The 21,123-nt window shown below is 51.6% G+C and overlaps 1 protein-coding gene and 1 long non-coding RNA gene across 5 annotated transcripts in view; one reads left to right on the plus strand and one right to left on the minus strand.

Moving 5' to 3' along the window:
• Positions 1-4,062: 4,062 nt before the first annotated feature.
• UNC13A (unc-13 homolog A) overlaps positions 4,063-21,123 on the minus strand; it is a 58,800-nt gene continuing 41,739 nt past the window's right edge. For 2 of the 4 annotated variants that reach the window (XM_039867805.1, XM_039867803.1), the window contains exons 34-42: positions 20,049-20,172; positions 17,586-17,624; positions 16,347-16,376; positions 14,909-14,965; positions 14,443-14,523; positions 13,404-13,551; positions 9,405-9,497; positions 8,550-8,709; positions 4,063-6,908 (exon numbers count right to left, since the gene is read on the minus strand). In XM_039867805.1, the coding sequence (XP_039723739.1) occupies positions 6,608-6,908; positions 8,550-8,709; positions 9,405-9,497; positions 13,404-13,551; positions 14,443-14,523; positions 14,909-14,965; positions 16,347-16,376; positions 17,586-17,624; positions 20,049-20,172 (1,033 nt within the window). In that variant the 3' untranslated portion in view covers positions 4,063-6,607. Of the gene's footprint in view, positions 6,909-8,549; positions 8,710-9,404; positions 9,498-13,403; positions 13,552-14,442; positions 14,524-14,908; positions 14,966-16,346; positions 16,377-17,585; positions 17,625-19,090; positions 19,097-20,048; positions 20,173-21,123 lie in introns of all 4 variants that reach the window. The other 2 variants (XM_039867802.1, XM_039867804.1) reach the window with 2 other exon arrangements.
• Positions 9,343-14,713, plus strand: LOC120606534 (uncharacterized). The gene is made up of 2 exons (XR_005653904.1): positions 9,343-9,506; positions 13,099-14,713. It is a non-coding gene; the product is annotated as an uncharacterized LOC120606534 (long non-coding RNA).

The raw sequence follows: 21,123 nt of genomic DNA on the forward strand, positions 1-21,123 counted from the left end.
GTCTGCGTTCTTGCCTTCTCCAGTTTCTGAGGGCTGCTGGCATTCCTTGGCTCATGACCCCTTCCTGTGTCTCTAGAACCTCTTGCTTCCGTCATCACATCTACTTCTTCATCGTACCTCCTTTCATCCCTCTTGTAAGGACCCTCGTATTGATTCCATTTAGAGCCCAGTCATATAATCCAGAGTAATCTCCCCATCACCTAAGATCCTTAATTAAGTTCTATCTGCAAAGTTCCTTTTGCCATTTAAAGTAACATCCACAGGTTCTGGACAATAGGAAACGTATATCTTTGAGGCAGGGGACATTATTCAGTCTACCACGTTTATCCTTTAGCATAGCTACAGTTGTGTCTCACTCCATGGATGTATAATTTATTATGTATCATAACAATGTATCAGTCAAGCTTAAGATGAGAAAGAGAAACCTGTTGAGGTCTTTTAACAGGAAAGGGGTTAATATAGGAAATTCATAAGGACTCAACTCTGCCATTGTAACATGAAAGCAGTCACAGACTGAGCTGAACGAATGAATGAGCGTGGTTGTGTGCCAATAAAGCTCTGTTTATAAAAACTAACAGTGGGCCACAGTGGCCCAGGGGATGTAGTTTGCCAACTACTGGTACAAAGGAGTAGGACCTGGGCTGGTCCCTCAGGGATGATTCTGCACAACTGGTTTGCCAAGGGATCTGAGGCTTCTCACAATCACAGAAAGTGGGGGACTCAGGAGGCCCTTGAAATCTCCAACTTTGGGCACATACACTGTAACTGTGATTCAGGAACAGGATGCCAACTTTGCCTCCTCCACAACTGCTTTTCAACACCCGCCAAAGTTGGCTGCTGGCATAGTGAAGAGGAAGCAAAACTAAGACAGCACGAGTTCCTTCTTCCTTCCAAAGTCCCACTGGCGCCTCAACACGTGCCCGGCTACACGGAATTCCGGGAGCATGACAGCAGCTTTATAGCCTCTGCCCAGAAAGGGGTCGGGTTGGGGCGGGGGCTGTTGTCTACCCACAACTTCCTTCTTGTTTATTACTGTGTGTTATGGGGATGGTAAGAATGATTGCATAATTGTAGGATGCATAATCATAGAAACATATATAATTGCAGGCTTAGGGGCAGAGTAATTATTATATAGTGTAATAAATTATGTAACGAAATGTAACTTTACAGGAATTATGAATCACGTAATTGTTACACCCTCCAGGAAACTGAGTGTGCATCTTGTTGACATTGCCTGGGTGATCCTGCCATGTTGAAAGGTGGGGTGATAAAAGGCATGGGTAAATGGGGGTGAGAGTACGGTAGATTAAGGGGGTGGGGTGAGAGCGTGAGGAAGAGGTGAGGCTGGGGCCAGGGTTCAAGTGAGAGCAGAGGGTAGAGTGAACATGAGGATGGTGCTCATGAGTTAGCCTAAGATTGGGAGAAGTGAGGAGGGGAGGGAAGTTGAAGAAGAATTGATTAGGTCAAAGTTTGGCAAATAATGACCCATGGATCAACTCTAGCCAGCCACCGGTCTTTTTGTTTGTTATTTTTGTTTTTAAATTGAGGTGAAATTTGGATAACAGAAAATTAGCCATATTCAAGTGTATGATCCCATGGCATTTAGTATATTCACATTGTTGTTCCACTGTCAACTCTATCTATTTCCAGAACTTTTTCATCTTCCCAGACTGAAACCTTGTCCCCATTAAACGTTAACTCCCCACCCCTTGCCTCCAGTCCCTGGCACTCACCATTCCACTTTCTGTCTCTATGAATCTGACTCTTCTAAGGACCTTATTTAAGCGGAGTCATACAGTATTTGTCCTTTTGTAACTGGCTTATTTCACTTAGCATAATGTTCTCAAGGTTCATCCATGTTGTAGCAGGTGTCAGAATTTCCTTCCTTTTTTAGGCTGAATAATATTTAATTTTATGAATGAACCTCGTTTTGCTTCTCCATTCATCTGTCAATGGACAGTTGAATTGCTTCCATGTTTTAGCTATTGTGACCAATGCTGCTGTGAATATGGGTCTATAACCATCTCTTTGAGACTCTGCTTTCAATTATTTCAGGTATACATACCCAGAAGTAGAATTGCTGGGTCACATGGTAATCTTATTTTTAATTTTTTGAGAAACCTCCATATTGTTTTCTTCAGTGGCTGCACCATTTTACATTCTCACTAACAGTGCACAAGGGTTCCAATTTCTCCACATTCTTGCTAACACTTTTTTTTTTTTTATAGTAACCATCCTGATGGGTTTGAGGTAGAATCCTTGATTTTTTAAATCTGTAGTTCCATGCTTATTTTTTTATTAATCACACTTCTGCATCCTTAAACTATCTCTCTGTGGGTATATTTTGTGGGTGTAAATATGTATAGCCAGTTTTTGATGTTTTATAAACGTGGTGTCATGCTTTCTGATGCCTTCTGGGACTTACTTTTTCCCCACTCAACATCACACTTCTAAAATTCATTCATGTCATTAGTCAGAGAAGGACCTCACTCAGAGAGAATGGCAGAAGTACACCTGTCCCTGGTCCACAGGTACAGAGTCAACTCTGAGACTCAATGGATTAGAGCAAGATGGTGTATGACTTAGAACACAGCAAGCAGCATGAGCCTCAGTCTTCAAGCCCCACAGGTGACATGAAGAACCTGAGGGACACAGGGCCAAGGGCTGAACCTGTTTTGTATTAAACAGCAAGCAAGCCAGCTCTCCTCCGTCAGAGAGCAAACAGTTATGCAGAAGTCAGGCTGCATGGCCCACCTGTCTTGCTATGGAAAGTGCTGGGTCTCAGGGAAAAGATAAAGCTTGCAGTCTAGCACAGTCACAAGAACACACAGGGACCGCAGACAGCTGTGGTTCATCCATTTTCACAGTTGTATAATATTCCCCATGTGAAAATACCAAGACACTGAGGGTGCTTCCAGTCTTTTTGCCCACGTGCAAATCCTGAGGGTGGAGCTGCTGAGTTCTGGGTAACCCCTGTGGTATAGCCACTGTTTGTTCCACTTTTAGCACTTTTGGCTTTTAATTGCTGCTAAAACCATTCACTGAACCCACTCCCAGCAGAGGATCCCATGGCCCCAGCTCTGACCTCTCAAATGCAGAAACGGCCCCAGATCTTAGGAGAGGAGTCTTACCAAGGGAACCCTAAGCTGAAGAAGACTTCATTTCTGCTCCCTGGCAGGACGGGGGCTTAAAACAGAAATTAAGTTCAGCTGTAGAAAAGTGAAGTTTTTATTCTTTGTATTTCTGAGTTTATGAAATGAGACTCTTGCTTGCTACAGCAAACAAAACAGAACAAAAAAATCCCAGAAAACATGGAGCTGTAGGTTGAATTGGGGGAGGGGGGCATCCCTGGTATTCGTGTTCTAACTTGCTTGAGCTAAGAGAACAGCTGCATGGTGTCCCAGATTCAAATCCTGACTCCTCCCCTTCCACAACATCTCCCCTCTGGGCCTCAGTTTTCCTACTCTGTGAAAGGGGTCAATGCTAGTTGGGGATGAAGTGGTTCGTGGGTGGGAAGCAGGTTCAACAGCTTCTGCATGTAGAAAGTGCTACGTGAGGTTTTTTTGTATTTATGGAAATGCAAACCCACCACTACGCATCTGAGGCTGTGTGCTTTTTCTTATTTTAATGTCTCCTGTTAATAAAATATTTTTACAGAGACCAAAAAGTCAGAATAGTGCAAAACATCTCAACACCATGCATTCATGACCACTTCTTGTTGGTTTTAAACATTTGTTCCAAGTCACATATTTACAGAGAAATGGAGGCATCTGTGCAGATGCCGGACTGATGGGATGAAGTTAAAACAGTGTTTTGATTTCACATTTGCAATCACATGCTAAGAGAAGGTGTGTGGAGGAAGAACCTCTCTGAACTCTGTGGTGGGTTTTGGTATCTTAGGGGGCTGGAGCCAAGGGTGGAGTCTGAGCCCTTGGCTATTAGCCTGGGATGCATGGGCAACACTCCGCCTGCGACCTGTGCCTTGAAAGAGCCACTATAGTTGGGCAGGGGCTGGGGGTAGAGGGGTCTTACTCGACACCGTCAACTTGATTTCTCTGATTTCTCTTAAAAAAAAAAAAAAAGGTATAGAGAAAAGCAACATGTGTCAGCGAAGACAACTTTGGTCCTTGACGATTCCTAAGAAAATGTTCGGGGGGGCAGATGGGGTCATGATACGAACCAAGTCCCCAGCAAGCTCCCCTCCCTCTGCGTCCAAGCAGCAGAGTTCGGGAGGACTCTGGGCTGTCCTCGCTCTGCTTTGCCCCACCCCTTGTGTCCCCATCTGCAAGATGGACAGCGCAGAGGGAGCAGGTCAGGGACAGAAAGGTCTCTGAGGTCCTAGCCGAGAGGTCTCAAGGATTTCTAGTTGGATTTTTTGCATCTCTGATGGGGGCACGGTGAGGTTTCAGGCTCTAGCGTCTGAGTCGGAGGGGTTGGGGGTGCAGCCAGGTACCTCATTTTAGGTAAATCCTTCCAGGTCTGACTTGTGAGAGCTGGAACAGCAGGTCCTTCTTTCTTCTAGGTCCCCAACTTTGCTTTTTCTTCCCTGTCTCTCCATTTCAAAGTCTCTTTCTCTCGCTACTGGGGGATGATCTCGTTCTCCTGATTTCTTACCTTCTCTCTCCCTCCTCTCTGTCTCTGTGTCCTTACTCTGTGTCTCTGTTCTTCTTGGGCAGGGGATTGGCTCTGTCCAAGAATGTCCCTCAATGTCACACCTCTTTACTCATAAGGGGCCCATCCTACTTCATCCTTTCCCTGATCCATGGAAATCTGGGGCCAGATCCTGCCATGAAACAAGGTCCAATGCAATCCTGAGACCCCACCAGGGCTCAGAATCCCGGGTACCCCTGGTGAGATGGCAAAAGCCCAGAGGTGTCATCCAAAGTTTGGCACTGTGTCCACTTGCTAGGTGGCCTTGGGGAAAGCCCTGTTCCTCTCTGAGCCTTGTTGTTCCAATAGAAAACTTCCTGATTTCAAACCCTTTCAGCCTTCTGGATTCCTCTCCTGTCTCTTCTACGTCTCCTCTCCCCTTCTCTTTATGTCCTGTGACTCAGCCACAGCCTGGTTTGAACACCTCCTGTGTGCCCAGATCTATGTGGGAGGCGAGGTGGATAGAGATGGCCATCGACAGACACACATGTGGATGCGTAGGCACGCACAGATGGCCACGACATAGTTCAACTAGGCATACCCTCTTTGCCATCCCCCATGCCCAGCCTATGCTGAGTGAACTTGAGAGACCTCAGACTCTAATTTGGGGGAAACAGCCTGTCACAGACACCCCCAGTCCCATGGCTTCAAGAACAGAGGGTGGGAAAGTCCTGAGGGGGAGCAGTGAGGGTTTTCTCCAGGGGGGTATACTTGTAATGAGTTTTTAGGAATAAGCAGGAATTCTCTGGGAAAATAAGAGGGAGGAAATGAGGAAATTTTCAAAACACATGCCTGGGCTGGTGCTGGGGAACCCCTACACACACACACACACACACACACACACACACACACACACACACACACCCCTGAGTTTCTGTTCTCTTCCTGTTCTTTCCTGCCTGAAAAATTTTGGGACAGGAAAAAGGGGTGGGCAGGCCTGGGTCCAGGGAATTCCAAATCCTCACTCTTTTTTGGCAGGAGGTCATAGGGTATTCCCTGCTGGGGTCCCAGAGGAAAGGGCCCAGGGTAGGGATTTCTCTTGGCAGCCAGAGGTGGGAGGGGGCAGTGGGAGCCTTGGCCCAGAACATCCCTTGTAAGGGTTGGGGAAGGTCCCCTGAGGGGAGTTAGCAGCAATGGGGAGCTGTGTGAGGTCATACCACCTCAGCCCACCCTTGGATGGGGCACACAGGCCAAAGGGAGTGGGAAGAGGGTCTGGCACTGGGATCTTCAGCAACTCTCTGGGCCTCGGTTTTGCCATCTGTCAAATGTGTGGGTTGAACTCTATGCTATGAGGACTGGGCACGTGGGAGTGAATAGAAAAAACCTATAGGGAAATGCGGGTGCCACAGAGGGCCGTTCCCTGGCCCCCAGGGTTTGGGCGCCCAAGGGCGCATGTGCTTTTGAAATCCAATCCTCCCCCCTCTCTGTTTATTTTTTGCACAAATATCAAAATGGACTCCTGTCCACCCAGAACTCTCCAACTACCATCCCAGTCCCGTCAGCCCCCAGATCATCCCAGGGATGCTCCAGGAAGCCCTGTCTTTTGCCCAGGGCCTGCCCCTTGAGGGAGCCGAGAGTTCCCTGCTTGGCAATTGGTCTTGGGCCCCAGGGTTGGGGGCCCGTCTTATGGCTTTTCCAGGGGACAAGAGGCAGGGCCTTTCGGAACCAGAGCTGTGGGTCCTGGCCTCCTCCATAGGAGGCGGAGTTTTTCCCAACCTAGCTCGAAAGGCCCCCTAGGCGCTGCGGGCATTGCTTCAAGGAGGGGATGTGGCTTCTTCCTTCCTATCGCCTTAGGGTGTGGCCTCCTGAGGGATAGGTGCGTCGTCCATTCACAATTCCCCAGAGCGGAAAGCTAAGCCAAGGGCAAAGGCACAGACCACCCTCTGCGCAGAGCCTGAAGCCTTGCCCTCTGGAAGGTTCCAGCACGCAAGAGCCGTCCCGCCCCGCGCGCCTCTCGCTAGGGCGCAGGCGCAGCACCGCCCTCCTCGGCGGAGCGCGTGTCTGACTTGAGCTTGACGAACTCCTTGGCTACCTCATCGTTGCTGCGCTGCGACAGGATGCGCAGCACAGTCAGGCCCGTGTCGTCCATGTGGATGCGGCGGCCGAGGGGCAGCCAGCAGGCGGCGCTCCCGCGCTGGGCCAATTCGCGCAGCTGCAGCACAGCCAGTCCCACAGTGCGGTCCTCGCGCGCAAAGCAGTAGTCCTTGACGCATACCTGCAGCTCATAGCACTCAGGGCCCGCGTCGGCACTCAGCGTGCTGTAGGGGGGTGGGGCGTCAGGAAAGGCCCCGCCCACCATCCAGCCACGCCCTGCTGGTAGCCCCGCCCACACGAGGGCCCTGTCACCCCACAAAAAGCGCCCTACAGGCGGACTGGCCCTGCCTCGCGCGCCTCGCGCTCGGGCACGCTTATGCGTGATCCTCCCATTTTTAAGACCTCCCACTCTAGGCTGGCCAGCTTCTGCCGCAGGTGTAGACTCACTCTACAACCCTGCTCTGAACCATATCTACACCAGCTGATACCACCCCCCACCCTCGAAGTAATGTCCCTGTCATGTCTCTCTTCTCTCCTTTCTCTCCCACCCAGCGACGCCCCCACGAGCCTGGACAAACCATGTCTCCTGCACCCCTAAGCTTAATTCTTCCCCAGAGTCCCCTTGGATAGCTATGCTCCCAAAATTCCTCCTTGTGGATACCTCAGACCACACCTTTGGTAATGCTGAGCTGCTGCTGCCCATTTCACCCGGCCCCAGATATCGCATCGAAGTCTCATTATCAGGGGTACCATCTGAACCTGTTCTTCCTTCCCTTGATGTGCCTCCTCTCCCCCATGCTCCCCTAGCCCACCCCCTCTTATACCCAGGATGCCCACCCAACACAGTGCTCTGCCCTGATGTCTCAATGCAGTGACTCTCACCCAGGACACCTCCCCCCAGGTCCCCCCCCCCATTCAGCATCTCCCCACCCCCTCAGCCTCGGCCTCTCGGGCCTCCGCCCCCTGCCCCCGCCTCTCCACCCCGGGCCAGGCTATGTCCCTGGAGAAGCTGGGCTCCTGCCCCCAGGTGACCTGCCCTAATACTAGCTGATCAAAAGGCCCTCCTTTTGGCCATGCTCACATCTAAGAGCCCTCTCCTAACATGACTGGTCAGACTCTTGTCCCCCAGAAGCCCCTACTCTCCCCAGCTCTGATGTCCTCTGTACTTCTGTCCCCCAAGAGCAGCTCCCAATGCTACCCTGTCCCAGTGAGGTTCACACCTCACCCAAAGATCCACCCATGTGACTCCACTCCCACCCCAGGTAATCCTTCTATACACTCTCATCAGACTTATTTATGTACCCCAAGGTCTGTTCCCTCTAGATATCTGATGCCTTGACCAAGTTCACTCATCCACCAGGAAGCCCCATCTGGATGTGAACCCCCACACACAACACATCTCCTCATGCCCTAGACCAAGCCATACTCTACTCCTGCTCCCCGAGAGTAGACTTCCCTAGATGACCTGCCCCGACAGACCTAACAAGGCTCACTGCTGACTCCATGAGTCCTCATCCCCATGCCTCCTCCCCCATCATGACCACTCATGCCCCATAACCACCAGAGTCTTCAGCTCCAGAAATGGCCCCACCCAACACACCCCTTCTGCCCAGACTTCCCCTTCCCTTCACAAGCCTTCATCATGATGTTATATCACACTTGATGCCTCCTTGGGACCTGCCTACCTCCCAACATGGTCAACTCCATCCCAGTGTCCCCTCACTACTGTCAGTCCTGCACTAAGGTGCGTCCCTTCCCAGCAACCCCACCTAGGATGTGACCCCTCCCCAGATTGGTCCATCAAACAATCCTCCTGCCTAGTGGGCCCTGAGGTTAATCCCCTCCCCAGATCACCCCAGACTCACAACTGGAAGCTCTCATTGTACTTGGGGGCCCAGCTGTTGTTCTTGGATTTGGTTGCAAACTTGCGTTTCTTGTCGCTGAGATGGGGCCCAATGATGTTGACTTCGATAAATGGCCGGAAAATGCCAGAAGTCTGCCATTTGAGGTCATTGGCAGCCACCACTATTGGGAGAAGTGGAAGGTATAATTAATTGGTCAAGGTCCCTCAATATGTGGCTGTGGTTTTGCAAAGCCTGGCTGAAAGACTACATTTCCCAGCATGCTTCTGTAGCTATGTAACCAATGAGACGAGAAAGAAAGTGATGTGTACAACTTCCAAGCTGTGGTTTTAAAGGGAGATTGCCGTAAACTTTCTCTTTCCCCTAGCTGCAATCTGGGATACTTTGGGGGCCGTATTCTTTGGGAACCTATAGAAGAGGAAAACACATCAGAAATGAAAGTGCGACAAAAGATGTCAGTGGCCTGAATCCCCAACGCTGTGAAGCCTCCATATCAACTCTGGGTTGACTGTCCTTGGAGTTACCTCAGAGAAAATGTATTCTGTTTTGTTTAAGACATTGCTATTCTAGGCCTTGGCTAAAACAGCCAATCTGTGTTCTAACTAGCAAAATAAAAGCCAATAAAAGGAAAGCAGAGTTGAGAGATGGAGAAAGTGGAACTGAGTCCTGTAACACTGTTTGCACCCCTGGATCTAGCCATGCATGAAAGTGGTTTACTTCTGGAATTTCCAGTTTTATGAAAAAAAATTTTTTTTTTAATGAAAAAAGTTTTTCTTGCTTAAGCTAGTTTGAATTTGGTTTCTTAGAACCTAGTGCATCCTGGCTGAGGCACTTCCCCTCCCATCTCAGGCTGCTCACCTTTCACTGTGACCTTCTGTTCTCCGGTTCCTGGATGAGTGAAGAGCTCAACGTGGACAGAGACTTCACCCACAGGGTCTTCCACACCAGAGCCTGGGCAGGGTAAGGGAGGATGCTTGGCGTCAGCTCCATTCTTTCCCACTCACTAGAAGGGACCTAGACTACCTCCCACCCACCATGTGCTGGCAGCACCAGGTCAACAGCCCTGACAGGGTGGTACTGAGGATTGGCTGGGGAAGTAGGTACTCTTGAGGAGGCCAAGAATCCAGGGTTCTGGCCTTTTACTGCCTTGCTGTGTGATCTTGGGCAGATCTTTTAACTTCTCTGAACCTAATGTGTTTGCCTTCCATTTTTCTCCTTTGACTGACTGCCTTGTTGTCAAAACTCAGTCTTCACTGTATACAGCTTCTCGGCAGAGTCTGACATTCTGGCTTCCTCTTGGCTGCAACAACACCACACTTTACAAGTTCTTATCCTACACACTACTCACTCCTGACCTCTTTTATTGCTTCCTCCTCCTCTGTCAATTCTCAAACTGTTGGGGTACCCTGGTTAGTTTTCACCAGATGCCAGCTGACTGACTGATGTCGACTGGAAATAAAGTTATGTATGTATATATACTCATACAAACTGAGCTCTGACCTTGTATATAAAACTATATGTGTCTGTCCCTTTTTGCATATTGGATGCCTATATATTCATAACAGATGCATACATATATATCTCTTCAACAATTCCATCCATTAGTCTTTGATCCCCTTTTGTGTCTTCACTTTGTAAGTACTGGTACATTAGAAGACCCTATTTGCTCTACCTTCAAAGTACATCCAGAATCTCACCCACCTCCTTGGCCTCCAACCTGGCTTAGCCCCCAGCATTGTACTCCTGGACTATTTCAGTAGCCTCTTTCCTGTCTCCCTGCATTTTCTTCTCATCTTCTCTCATACACTAGCCAGAGAAATTCTGTCAAGTCAGATCACATCTCTCCTCTGCTCAAAACCCTCCCATCTCACTCTGAAGAATCAGAGTCCTTTCTGTGACCTGCAATGTCCCTACCAATATGTCTATTACCTCCCCTGCCTCACTTCCCTCCACTCTCACCCTTACTAACTCTGCTCCAGATGCATGAAATTCCTCTTTTATTTTCCCTACCCCCCATATCATTCCTCTTCTAATAGACATTCTCACCTCAGACCTTGTGGCTCCATCCCATACTTCGGGTATAGCTAAGTGAACCATAGCTGCCCAATCAGAGGATTCCCTGCCCACGGCTGCGGTGATTGGCTCAGGGATGGTCATGTGACTGAAGCTGGACCTATAGGAGTAGGCCTTAGGACTTCGGCTATAACGGTTAGAGAAGAGTCTCTGTGGTGCTAAGCTAAAAACTGTCTCTGGCCAGGGAGGGGAAAGTCTACTCCACAGAGGTCTCAGTGGAGACCAATGACCAGTGGCATTGTTGGAGACTCTGGATCCCGTTATTCCTGATGCCAACTTAACCCCTAATCTTTTAGTTTCAGAGCCAGCAAATTCCCTTGTCTGCTTGAGTCAGGGTGAGGCGTCCTTCTGTTTCTACCACTATGAGCATCCTGATTGTTTAGTTCTAATGGAGATCTCTGAAGGGCAGCTTAAAAGCTTTTGTCTCTGTCTCTCCCTCGGTGACTCTGGGAAGGGCATCCTGTGGGGGCCTGGGGACCTGTGACTGCCAGCACGCCCACCAGGCCCCTCCCCAGCCTGCCAGGAAGCTCCCCACGCCTGGAGCACCCCATGCATGGGGAGAGGAACGGGGGAAAAGTCCGAGGTAGGAGCAGGGAAGGAAAACGGGTCAGAGTAACGTTGATCCAGGTCACTTGCGCTGGGCGGGAAGTGACTGAGGTTCAGAGGCAGAGAGACTTGGAGACCCCCAGCACCCCAGTACTGGGGCGTGCACCCCCCCCCATTTTCACTGCCACACCAGGCTGCCTTTCCTTATTATCTCAGGCTCTACCCTCTCCCCCCCCACCAATCACATGCTCAGCTCACTCTCCCCCCCCCCCCACCCCAGGCTGATGCTTCATTGCAAGCTCAATCAGGGCCAGACTGAGGGTGCCAGGGGGCAATCGGACAGTGGTGGGTGAGGTAATGGGTCAGACCAAGGCCAAAGCTAGTAAGAAGGGGGAGGGGGGCAGTGCTGGGCACCCCCATCCCGTGGTTTGCTGGTTCCAAGGGGAAGGGTCTTTCTGGGGCCTCTCTGTGCTCTCCCAACCCCACCCCCTGCTCCCCAAGTCCTAGGTCCCCCTTCAGGGGAAGGTTCCTGGGGCAAGTGGCTTCTCCTTTGGGACTGAACATCCTCACTTATGGGATGATGGACCCCTCACCCCATCTTGTGTGGTGACTTGAAAGAATCTTTACAAGAATCCTTGAGAAGTGTTTGACACAAGGACTGGCTCAAAGTTAGAGCCTAACAAAGTTTTTTCTACACTCAGAAAAGTGATATCAGGTATAATAATAATAACAACAACAATAACAATTGCTACGAGCTATTAAATGTCAGGAACTGCTCTCAGTTTAATTCACTGAATCCTAAAAATCATCCTATGAATTAAGGTCCTTGACTGTCCCCATTTTAAAAATGAGAAAACTGAAGTTCAGGGGCGCAGACGCGTGCCCTAGGCGCCCAGGCGCGGAGCGGCAGAGCTGGGATCTGAGTCCGGGGGACTCGGGATCTGGCTTAAGAGATGCACTTAAGGAGAAACAGATGCGGACTCAAATCGCTTCTCCTTCCCCACGTGGAACCAGCAAGCCGTCCTTCCCCCTCATCCACCTTGGCCCCCGCAGCGGGTCTGGCCTGGATGGGGCCCCGCAGGCTGTGGAGGCAGAAGGACGGGCCTTTTACTAGCCGGGGCCGGGAGGGGCGCAGGCACCGGGCACCAGGCGCGGGCGGGCGGCGGAGGCACGTACCCTTCTCAGGATAAATGTCTTCACTAAGGGTAAACCTAGTCCCTTTTCCACCATGGACTAATCGCGGGGGAGGGGAAGAAAAGAAGGAAGGAAGGGGGACAGAGACGAGCAACGAGGGCGAGGATGGAGGGCAAGTTTGCGTGGGGGGAGCAAGGGAGGCGCGGAGGGGGCGGCGAGTGAGAGGGAGGAGAGACAAGAGAGAGAGAAACGTCAGCTGCAGACGGACACAGACAGCCTCCCGCTCCGGGAACACCAGGGACACTAAAAGCAGCAGTGTGGACTGGGCATGAAGCTGAGGGCCCTGGGCTGACTGGGATGGTGGGGAGGAGGCTGCTGGTGGCCTCAAGGCTTTGCTCACCACACCGCAGCCTCCCCCTCCGGAACTCAGTTTGGGTCAGCGGCCAAACTTCTCTCCGTTGTCTGCACTCTTGGGGCCAATTTGAAAACGGGGTGGGGGGGCCCTAGGGAGGGGAACTGGGGTCCTGGAGTCCTGCGCCTCAGCCCAAGCAGTTGTGTGTGGAGCTCAGAGAAGGACAGGAAACAGAGGCAAGAGAAGAAAGAAAGAATTTGAGAAATGAGAGCTTCCTCTCTGCCCACCCTATCCAGGTCGGGGCCCCTCCCATCCCTGGGGCTTTCAATCATCCCTTAGCCCCAGACATTACAGAAGTCCCTCCCCAGGGGCCTTCAACCCTTCCTCCAGGTTCCTCCCCTGGAGCTGCCAATCACTCATTGACCGCATGTCATGTCCCGCCCCTAGGTCTGTCAATCACCTTGGTCATTGCCGGCAAAGAGGTCCCTCCCTAGAGCTTTCAATCACCTCCTGGCCCCATGACGTCATATATTTTCACAGCGAAGTCAATCACCTCCTGGACGGATGACGTCAGAGACCCCGCCCCCAGAAGCTGTCAATCATTCATTGGCTCCGTGACATCTAGGAGCTCACATACGCCAAGAAGCTCTTAATCTGCCCGTGACGTCACAGAGATGAGCCAATGGCTGCTCGGGGCTGGGCTACTCCTGCCACCGCGGTGGTTTACGATGCGCTAGCCCTCTGCTCCTTACCCTGGGCCGCCTGCGTCTGCACGAAGGTCTTGATGAGCAGGTCGGTGGCCTGTGTGTAGAGGGATAGGGCATAGCGCAGGGACTGCAGGTCCGGGCTCTTCTCCAGGAAGGTCTTCTTGAGACCCACACCGCCCGCGTGGAAGTATTGCTGTGGGCACAGAATGGGGGAGGTAAGGCCAGCAGGACTCCCTACCAGCCCATCCTGGCGCCCCGATGCCCTGTCCCCCAAACCTCTGCTCTCCTCAGTGATGTACCGGATAACCAGGGGGTCTTCAAAATACCTACGTTGGGTATTGCTACTTCCCCACCTCCACTCTTGCTCCAAACCCACCCATGGGTTCACAGCACCCTAAGAATAACACCCGTGCCTCCAATCCCTCCCTCCGCCCTTAATGGCTCTAACCCTGCAACCTCCCTGCCTGCTCTCTAACTGTCTTCCCTAGAACATACCTGCCTCAGCGCCACTTACTACGCTCACTGGTGGGTAGGTCCTCCCTACTCCTACCCCCACCTCTGCCCGGCTCCTTGTCTTTAAGGTTTCAAGGAGCTTTCCTTGACTGCCCCTTTTTACTATGTTGCCAATTTCATTTCAGCAAAACATTTTTTTATAGTAGTTATCATGCTTTTCATTTTATGAAGACCACAACCCCTTATTGGGGGCATGGACCACCATGCCTCCATGTTCTTGCATGGGCTGGTCCCCTGCCTATAACGATCTTTCTTGTTTGTCCTGTGATCTTCTATGCATTCATTAAAACCCACCTCCCACATGCCTTCTTACAGAAAGTCCTCACTGTACCCTCCCTGGGCTCCCCCAGATCCCAGCCTTCCCTCTATCACACCCTGACCCCACAGGCATGCGGATATCTATATCCAGCTATACCCCACAGCTAGGGGCTCCTCAGGGCCCTGCCAGAAGGGTCATTGGGAAGTGTTTATAAATTGAATGAATTAAGGTAGATTAGAGCCTAGATTAATGTCCACACCAGCCACATTCTCTGCCTGCTCCACCTTGATGGGCAGGGGTGAGGCCTCTCACCTTGATGGTGTCCAGGGCCAGCTCAACAACAGCACACTGCTTTGGGGTCAAGCTCTTGGCTTCTTCTCGTACCATGTGGTCCTGGATGGATGGAGAGAGGGGTCAGGTGGGCAGAGCAGGCCCCACATTGGGGATCTGCCTGTCTATGGGACTCATCCCTGCAAAACTTTGAGGAATGGGATAGCGAGTCGGTCTTTTCATCATTGTATCTGGTACCCAGCATGTGACTAGAATATGGCAGGTGCCCAATAAATATTTGTTGAATAAATGATTTGTACCCTTGATCAAGCTGTATCCGAAGCTTAACCATACATGTCTTTCCAACACACCAGGGCAAACAAATTGTGCTTAAGCCAGTCTGAGTAGGGATCCTGTCCCTTGAACCTGCAAAGCATATCACCATTCTGGGATCTTTCCCCTAGGAATACCTCCCACCCTGATCTCCTGCCTCCGCCCCTGGCCTCACCTTGAGTTTAGACAGCTGACCCAGTTCCTTGGCCGCATTGAAGATCATCTGGGTTCCCTGCAGGTAACAGACACAGCAGGGGTGAGGGTGAGGGTCTTCCAATTCAGTCCCCAAGCCCCAGCTGATACCCTAGCCCTGGACGTCTTCTTGGTTCTTGTCCAAAGGATCTGGGTAGGGCAATGGCTGTGTTCCGGGGACAGAGGTCTGGAGCTCCGCAGGAAGGAGGAGGTGGTGACTTCGTCCCCAGAAACCCCAGTCCTGTGAGGATGCTACCCACCCTCCCACTTCCACCACAAACGCAGGTTTGTGGGACAGAGAAGAAAAATAGAGTGGATAGCAAGGGGCAGTGGGTCGGGGGAACCCCAGATGGTGTTTGTGGGTATGGATGAGGCTTGCCAGCCCAAAGTCAGGGATTCCTGAGAAAACCATGAGATGGTCTCTGGTGAAATCCCCTACCCACTGTGAGACCATTCCCTTGGTGGGAGGAGTACTCCAGTAATCTGGGGGGAATGTCGGTCTGACCTTTTAAAGGAAGAATCCTCCCCAACAACACACACCTCAGTACCCATCCCCCACTATCCCTAAACAGACACCAGCAAGATGGCTTCCTGGTTATGGTTCCAACAAGCTAAGTGGGCCTGAGTTCAAATCCCAGCTCTGCTGTGTGGCCCTGTGAAAGTCACTTAACCTCTCTGAGCCTCAGTTTTGCCATCTAGATGGAGGAAATCATATCCATTTCATGGTTTGGCAGAGACTAAGTGTGTCTTTTTCAATGTTTACTGTTATTAGTACTTGGTCTCAAGGTCATGGGCAGTGCTAGGGGATACAGGGTCCTGGCCTGCAAGTCACATGTCCTGCCTCCTCAGTCACTGTGCTGGGTGACCTGAGGTGTTTCTCAGACCCCTTCTGGGCCTCGGTTTCCTACCCTGGCTAACAGGGGCGTATACTTGTGGGGTAGGGTGGAACTGAGTATCAATGAGCTAAGGACTCCTGCATTACGGGGTCCTGGGGTGGTCAGGGATTCCTGGGTGAGGCTGGGCAAGGAGGGGACCATTTATAGCTGGGAGATTTGAAATTACATGGATCATGTATTAGCTGGCCTGTGGGAGCTGGTCACTCTGCTGGTATCAGTGTTATCACCATCCTGGCTATCCCTATTCTTCTTATTCCTGATCTGTGATTGACCAAGGCTGTCACGAAGCACAGTTACTCAGTAGCCCAGCTGTCTGAGCTTCAGTTTCCCCTGCCACACCCTTTTACCCACCTGCTGCCCCCACCCACCATCCCTCACGAGCAAGCCAGACAAACAAAGGAAGAAAAGACCAACAGATGGGTTCACAGAACGCCCCTGGACGGCACAGACCACAGGGGTGGGAGGGGGCACGGGGTAGGGTGAGGGGTGGGGGGAGCCAGACAGACAGTGAGAGGCTGGTCTTACATCTGAGTGGCTTGGCAGTTTCGCCCTGCCCTGTGAAGAGAATCAGGCGGAGGTCAGAGTTCAGGTGGCAGCTGGGAGGACACTCAGTGGGACTTCTCTGCCCCCTCAAAACTCTCCCCCACTCCCCAACCCACGAGCTCCTCCCAGGTGCTGGGTCTAATGCTGAGCTCCCTCCCCAGCTAGGCACTTTCCCTTGTCCCTTGGTGGAGGCTTGGGGCCAGGCTCCCAGACTGCCATGCTAGGAACCTAGAACCAGCCCATCACCTGGGAACAGGTGCCCCATCTCACAGTCGGCCTGCCCCAGGATGGGGCACCCTCGGGGGAGTGAAGAGACAGAGCTCAGGGTCTCTTGGCTCTCAGCTCCCAAGACTTTACCCTGGCAGGCCTGACTAGAAGAAACGTGCTAACGGTATCACAAGTTCACTCAACACACAGATACACACCTGGGCACATCCGTGAGTGTGAGGGTTTATGCGCACACATACCCAGATCGACACACACACATGCAGAACTCACATGCTAAAATACACGTGTGTACTCCTAAATTCTGTCATGCGTGTGCATAATCACATGTATAAACCCCCACACTCTCACCTCCACACAGATGCACACACATGTGTATGGTGCCTGGCACATAGAACATGCCCCCAAAAGGCTGGATGAGTGAGTAGGAAAGTCCTACAACCCATGTTCATAAAGTGGAGACCCTACTTGTGTGCACACAGGTGCAATAGCTTCTGCATGAGTGCACAGCAAGGGCAACTGTTCATGTGTTGCTATAGTTCCCATCTCCTTACAACAAACAACCGTTAGAACAAAAGAAATCTATAGAAAAAACAACGGGGTTCAGTCCAGGGCAGTGGTCTAGGCCCTTCACAAAGTCATAGAGTTTCAGCTGAACCCAGGGCTGAGATAAGCCCTTTGGGAGTTGCTGTTAGAGGGCAGAAGCTGTATGTGTGCATGTTAGCTCGGTCACACACACACACACACACACACACACACACACACCGCTGCCGCACACACCACACACACACACACACACACACACACACACTGCAAGCCACATCCCTGGGGAATCACCTCGCCTCTGAATTCTGGATTTGTGGGACTTAGTCATGATACCTACTTCCTACCTGTGACCCCCAGCTGACCTTCTTGCCCTGCACACAGACATATGCATGCACACACAAGCCCAGACACCAGATCTCGGGACCTCAGCACCGACAAGGCCCTCATTACCTTTTCTAATCCCTTGCCATGTTTTCTCAAGAGGGTGCCCTGCAGAGACAACATCACAGGGTGATCAACCTGGCGAGCCATGTGAATTGGGAACCGGGGCGATTACATACAGGCTCATGGGGACGGCGGGTAAGGGGCATCTGTACTGCACAGGGGGCTGGCGACCAGGTTGCAAGGGGGAATGTGTGTGCCTTAATGACGGACTCGTAAAACGTGTGTGAGAGACAGGAAAGAGAAAAGGAGAAACAGAAATACAGAGCCAGAGAGAAAAGAGAGACGTTGCCTCCAAAATATAATCGATTTACATTTACTGTGTATGTGAGACTCTTGGTTCTTGAAAAAGAAAACAGGCTCCCTATTCTGACAGACCTGAATTTGAATCTTGACTCTGGCATCTATTTACTATGTGGCTTTGAGCAAGTAAGCCCTCCTGACTGAGTTTCAGCTTTCCTCATCTGCAAAATGGAAATAATATCTGCCTCGCTCAAAAGGTTGCCGTGAAGGTAAGCTGAAACCGCAGCTATGAGAAGAACTGGCATACAGGGAATCATGGGTACACGTGAACTCCCTCAGCTTCCTTCCCACAAATGCATTGTCTGTGGTTGGGTATACTGCCTCCAAGTGTTAAAGCCAAAGACCCAGACTACAGCCACCAAGAAGATGAGCTCTGTAGACTTCTGACAAGGTGAAATACTGAACAGCCTTGTCTTTCCCACAGAGAGGCTCTGAAGTCATTTCACTGACTTCTGCCCTGATATGTGTCTAAACACTAAACAACGATTTAGTGAGCACTGCCCCCGCCAGTCACAGAGATGAGCATTTTAGTGCATCATCCCATCTTGTTCTCACAACAACAGGCAGTTGCTACAATTAACCCCCTTTTCCAGACAAAGAAGTAGAGGTTCGGAGGTGAAGTGACTTCCCAAGGTGAGAGAGAGAGAAAGAGAGAGAGTGGCTGGGCTGGGATTTGACGCCAAGTCTGCCTGACACCAAAGTCACAGTGCCGTCTCCCACCTGGGTGCCTGGGTGTGTGTCTAGGATTCGTGCGTGTCTGTATGTGCAGGAGTCGGGTAGGCAGGGGTGGCGGAGGGCCAGTGCTGAGTAACTAAGAAGGGATCGGGTTGTGAGCCCAAAGTGGAGGTCAGACTTTGAACTTCCTTCTAACATTGGGGAGAGGCCCAGATACCCTAGAGGCATCTGAGCATGGGAGTGAGGGTGAGTCTTAACTAAGGGACTGTGGCTGAAGAGAAGGTGCTAGCCTGGAGGCACTGCCTCCTTACTTATAATGGGGTGGGGCCGTGGGCATGGCCTCCCTCCCTCCCAGTCCCTCCCCCTCCCCATACCACGCCCCAGACAGACACAGGCACATCTAGGCGGGAGGTGGGACGGTGGGGGGGCCAGTGGGTGAGGAGGGAGCGCTGGGTGGGAGGGTACAGCCACGCGGTGGGCCGAGTCCAGACACAGAGCGAACGGACAGACAGATGGACAGACGGGCCTCTACTTACGATCATCTGTCAGCCGTGATGGGGGCGGGGTGGTGGGGAGGGGAGAATAAGTCACCATGAGTCTCCCGGGAAGGCCAGGGAGAGGGTGGAGACGGTACCGGGAGTGACCCGTGCCCTAGCCCAGCCCAGAGGAAGTGGGGCCGGCCAAGCGAGGTCCAAGCCTCTTGAACCATCGTTGCCTCTTGGGAGCCCCCCTCCAAACCTCCCACTCCACCCAGGAGTGTCTTCCTACTCTGTGGTGAGTCGTCAACCCGTGTGCCATCACAGTCCAAGCCACTGGTGCCACCCTGGAGTAACCCATGCCCAGGCACACCCCTTGACTCCCACCCACAGCCTGATCCCTGGAGATCACCATCTCTGGGCTGTTTCCAGAAGGGTCCTAGAGGCATAGTCCTGGTCTCTGGATGACAGCAGACCTCTGCTTGATTTCTCTGACATTGGATGCTCTTTGTTACCTCTGCCCAACCTCCAGGGGCCCTGTCTTCTATTCCTCTCAGATCTTTGAAGTCTATGGTGTCTTCCCTTTTTGTCTCTTGATTGAACCTCCCAAGGGCCTCTGATGAACCCACTGACCCCTAAGACTTCTGTGACCCATGAGCGGCCTTAATCTCCAGGCTGACCTCTGTTTTCTGGGTGATCTCTGACCTTTGAATAACCCCTTCACTCACATGTGACCTCTATGTCCCTTAGATGTCACTCAACTCTACTTGACCTTTGACCTTTGAACAACCGACTCCCTAAATGACTTCTTCAACCTCTTCAATGGCCTCTTGATGACTTTTGATCCATGTGTGACCTCTCTAATCTTTGGCTTTCTTGACCTCTGGTAGCATCTATGACCCTTGGATAACCCTTGTGCCTGAATGACATGGAAGCCCCAATGCTTTTGGCACCAAGCTTTCTGCGCTCCCACAGGGAAGGTGGCCCAGGCATTCCCTCTAACTCCTGTGGGCCTCACCGTCTGGTCAGTGAGGGGTGGCAGGACGATGGTCTTCTCCATGGTGTTCATGACCAGCTTCCACAGCTCCTTCAGCACTCGCTTCAGCACCGTCTTCTCACAGATTTTGGCAAAGAGAGTCAGGCTGGGGGCGAGGGGCAGGTCTGAGAGAGGGCCCAGCTGGCCCTGACCCACAGAGCCAGGCTCTTCCTCGCAACCCATGGGTAATGTGGGAAGGCATCCTATGAACATGCAAGAGGGCACAGAGCCTGTACAGGGACCCATGGGTGGTCTAATGGAGCTACGATGCATGAGACACATGGAGAGCAAATGGTGGCTGGACAGCTCAGCAGTTGCCAGACAAGAAGGGGCCTAAAAGTTTAGGAGGAAGGCCTGGGCCTAGCATGAAGGTGGTGGGGAGCCATGGAATGTGTGAGAGAGAGAAAGAGAGAGAGAGAGAGGCAGAGAGACACAGAGAGAGAGACAGAGAGAGAGAGAGAGAGACAAAGACAGACTTTACTGTTCAGAAGAACAGAGTGGGGGATGTACTGGATTAGGAAGGCTGCATGGAGACCAGCGACTATGAAGGGGCTGGGGCCATGCTCAGGAGGAAGGGGAAGGGAATGGTAGGAAGAGGGCAGACTTAAGAGGGAAAACAACAAAGAATTCATGATTGGATATATGAAGGTTGAAGGAGAGAGGGTAATCTACCACGATCCATCCAGCAACTGACCCCCTCATCCACCAAGCCATCCCGCTCCCAACTTTCTTTAATGCTCCTTCCATTTCTTTTTCCTTCCTCCCTTTGTTCCTTCCTTCCTTCCTTCCTTCCTTCCTTCCTTCGGCTATTCCATTCCTTCGGCCCCTATTCATTCATTATTTTATTCCTTCCATTATTCCTTCCACTCTCTTCCTTCTATTCCATATAATCGACAAATCCCCGGCTATCCAATCGTCCATCATCCATCATGCATCCTCCCTTCCTCCCACTCTCTCCCCCTTCCATCCGCCCTCCCATCTACACTTCCATCCATTTCTCCTTTTTCCATCCATCCTCCTTTCATACATCTAGCTTTTTAAGCATTTATCTTTTAAT

This window comes from Pteropus medius, unplaced genomic scaffold, assembly GCF_902729225.1.
Source record: "Pteropus medius unplaced genomic scaffold, Ma_sr-lr_union100, whole genome shotgun sequence".
Lineage (NCBI taxonomy): Eukaryota > Metazoa > Chordata > Mammalia > Chiroptera > Pteropodidae > Pteropus > Pteropus medius.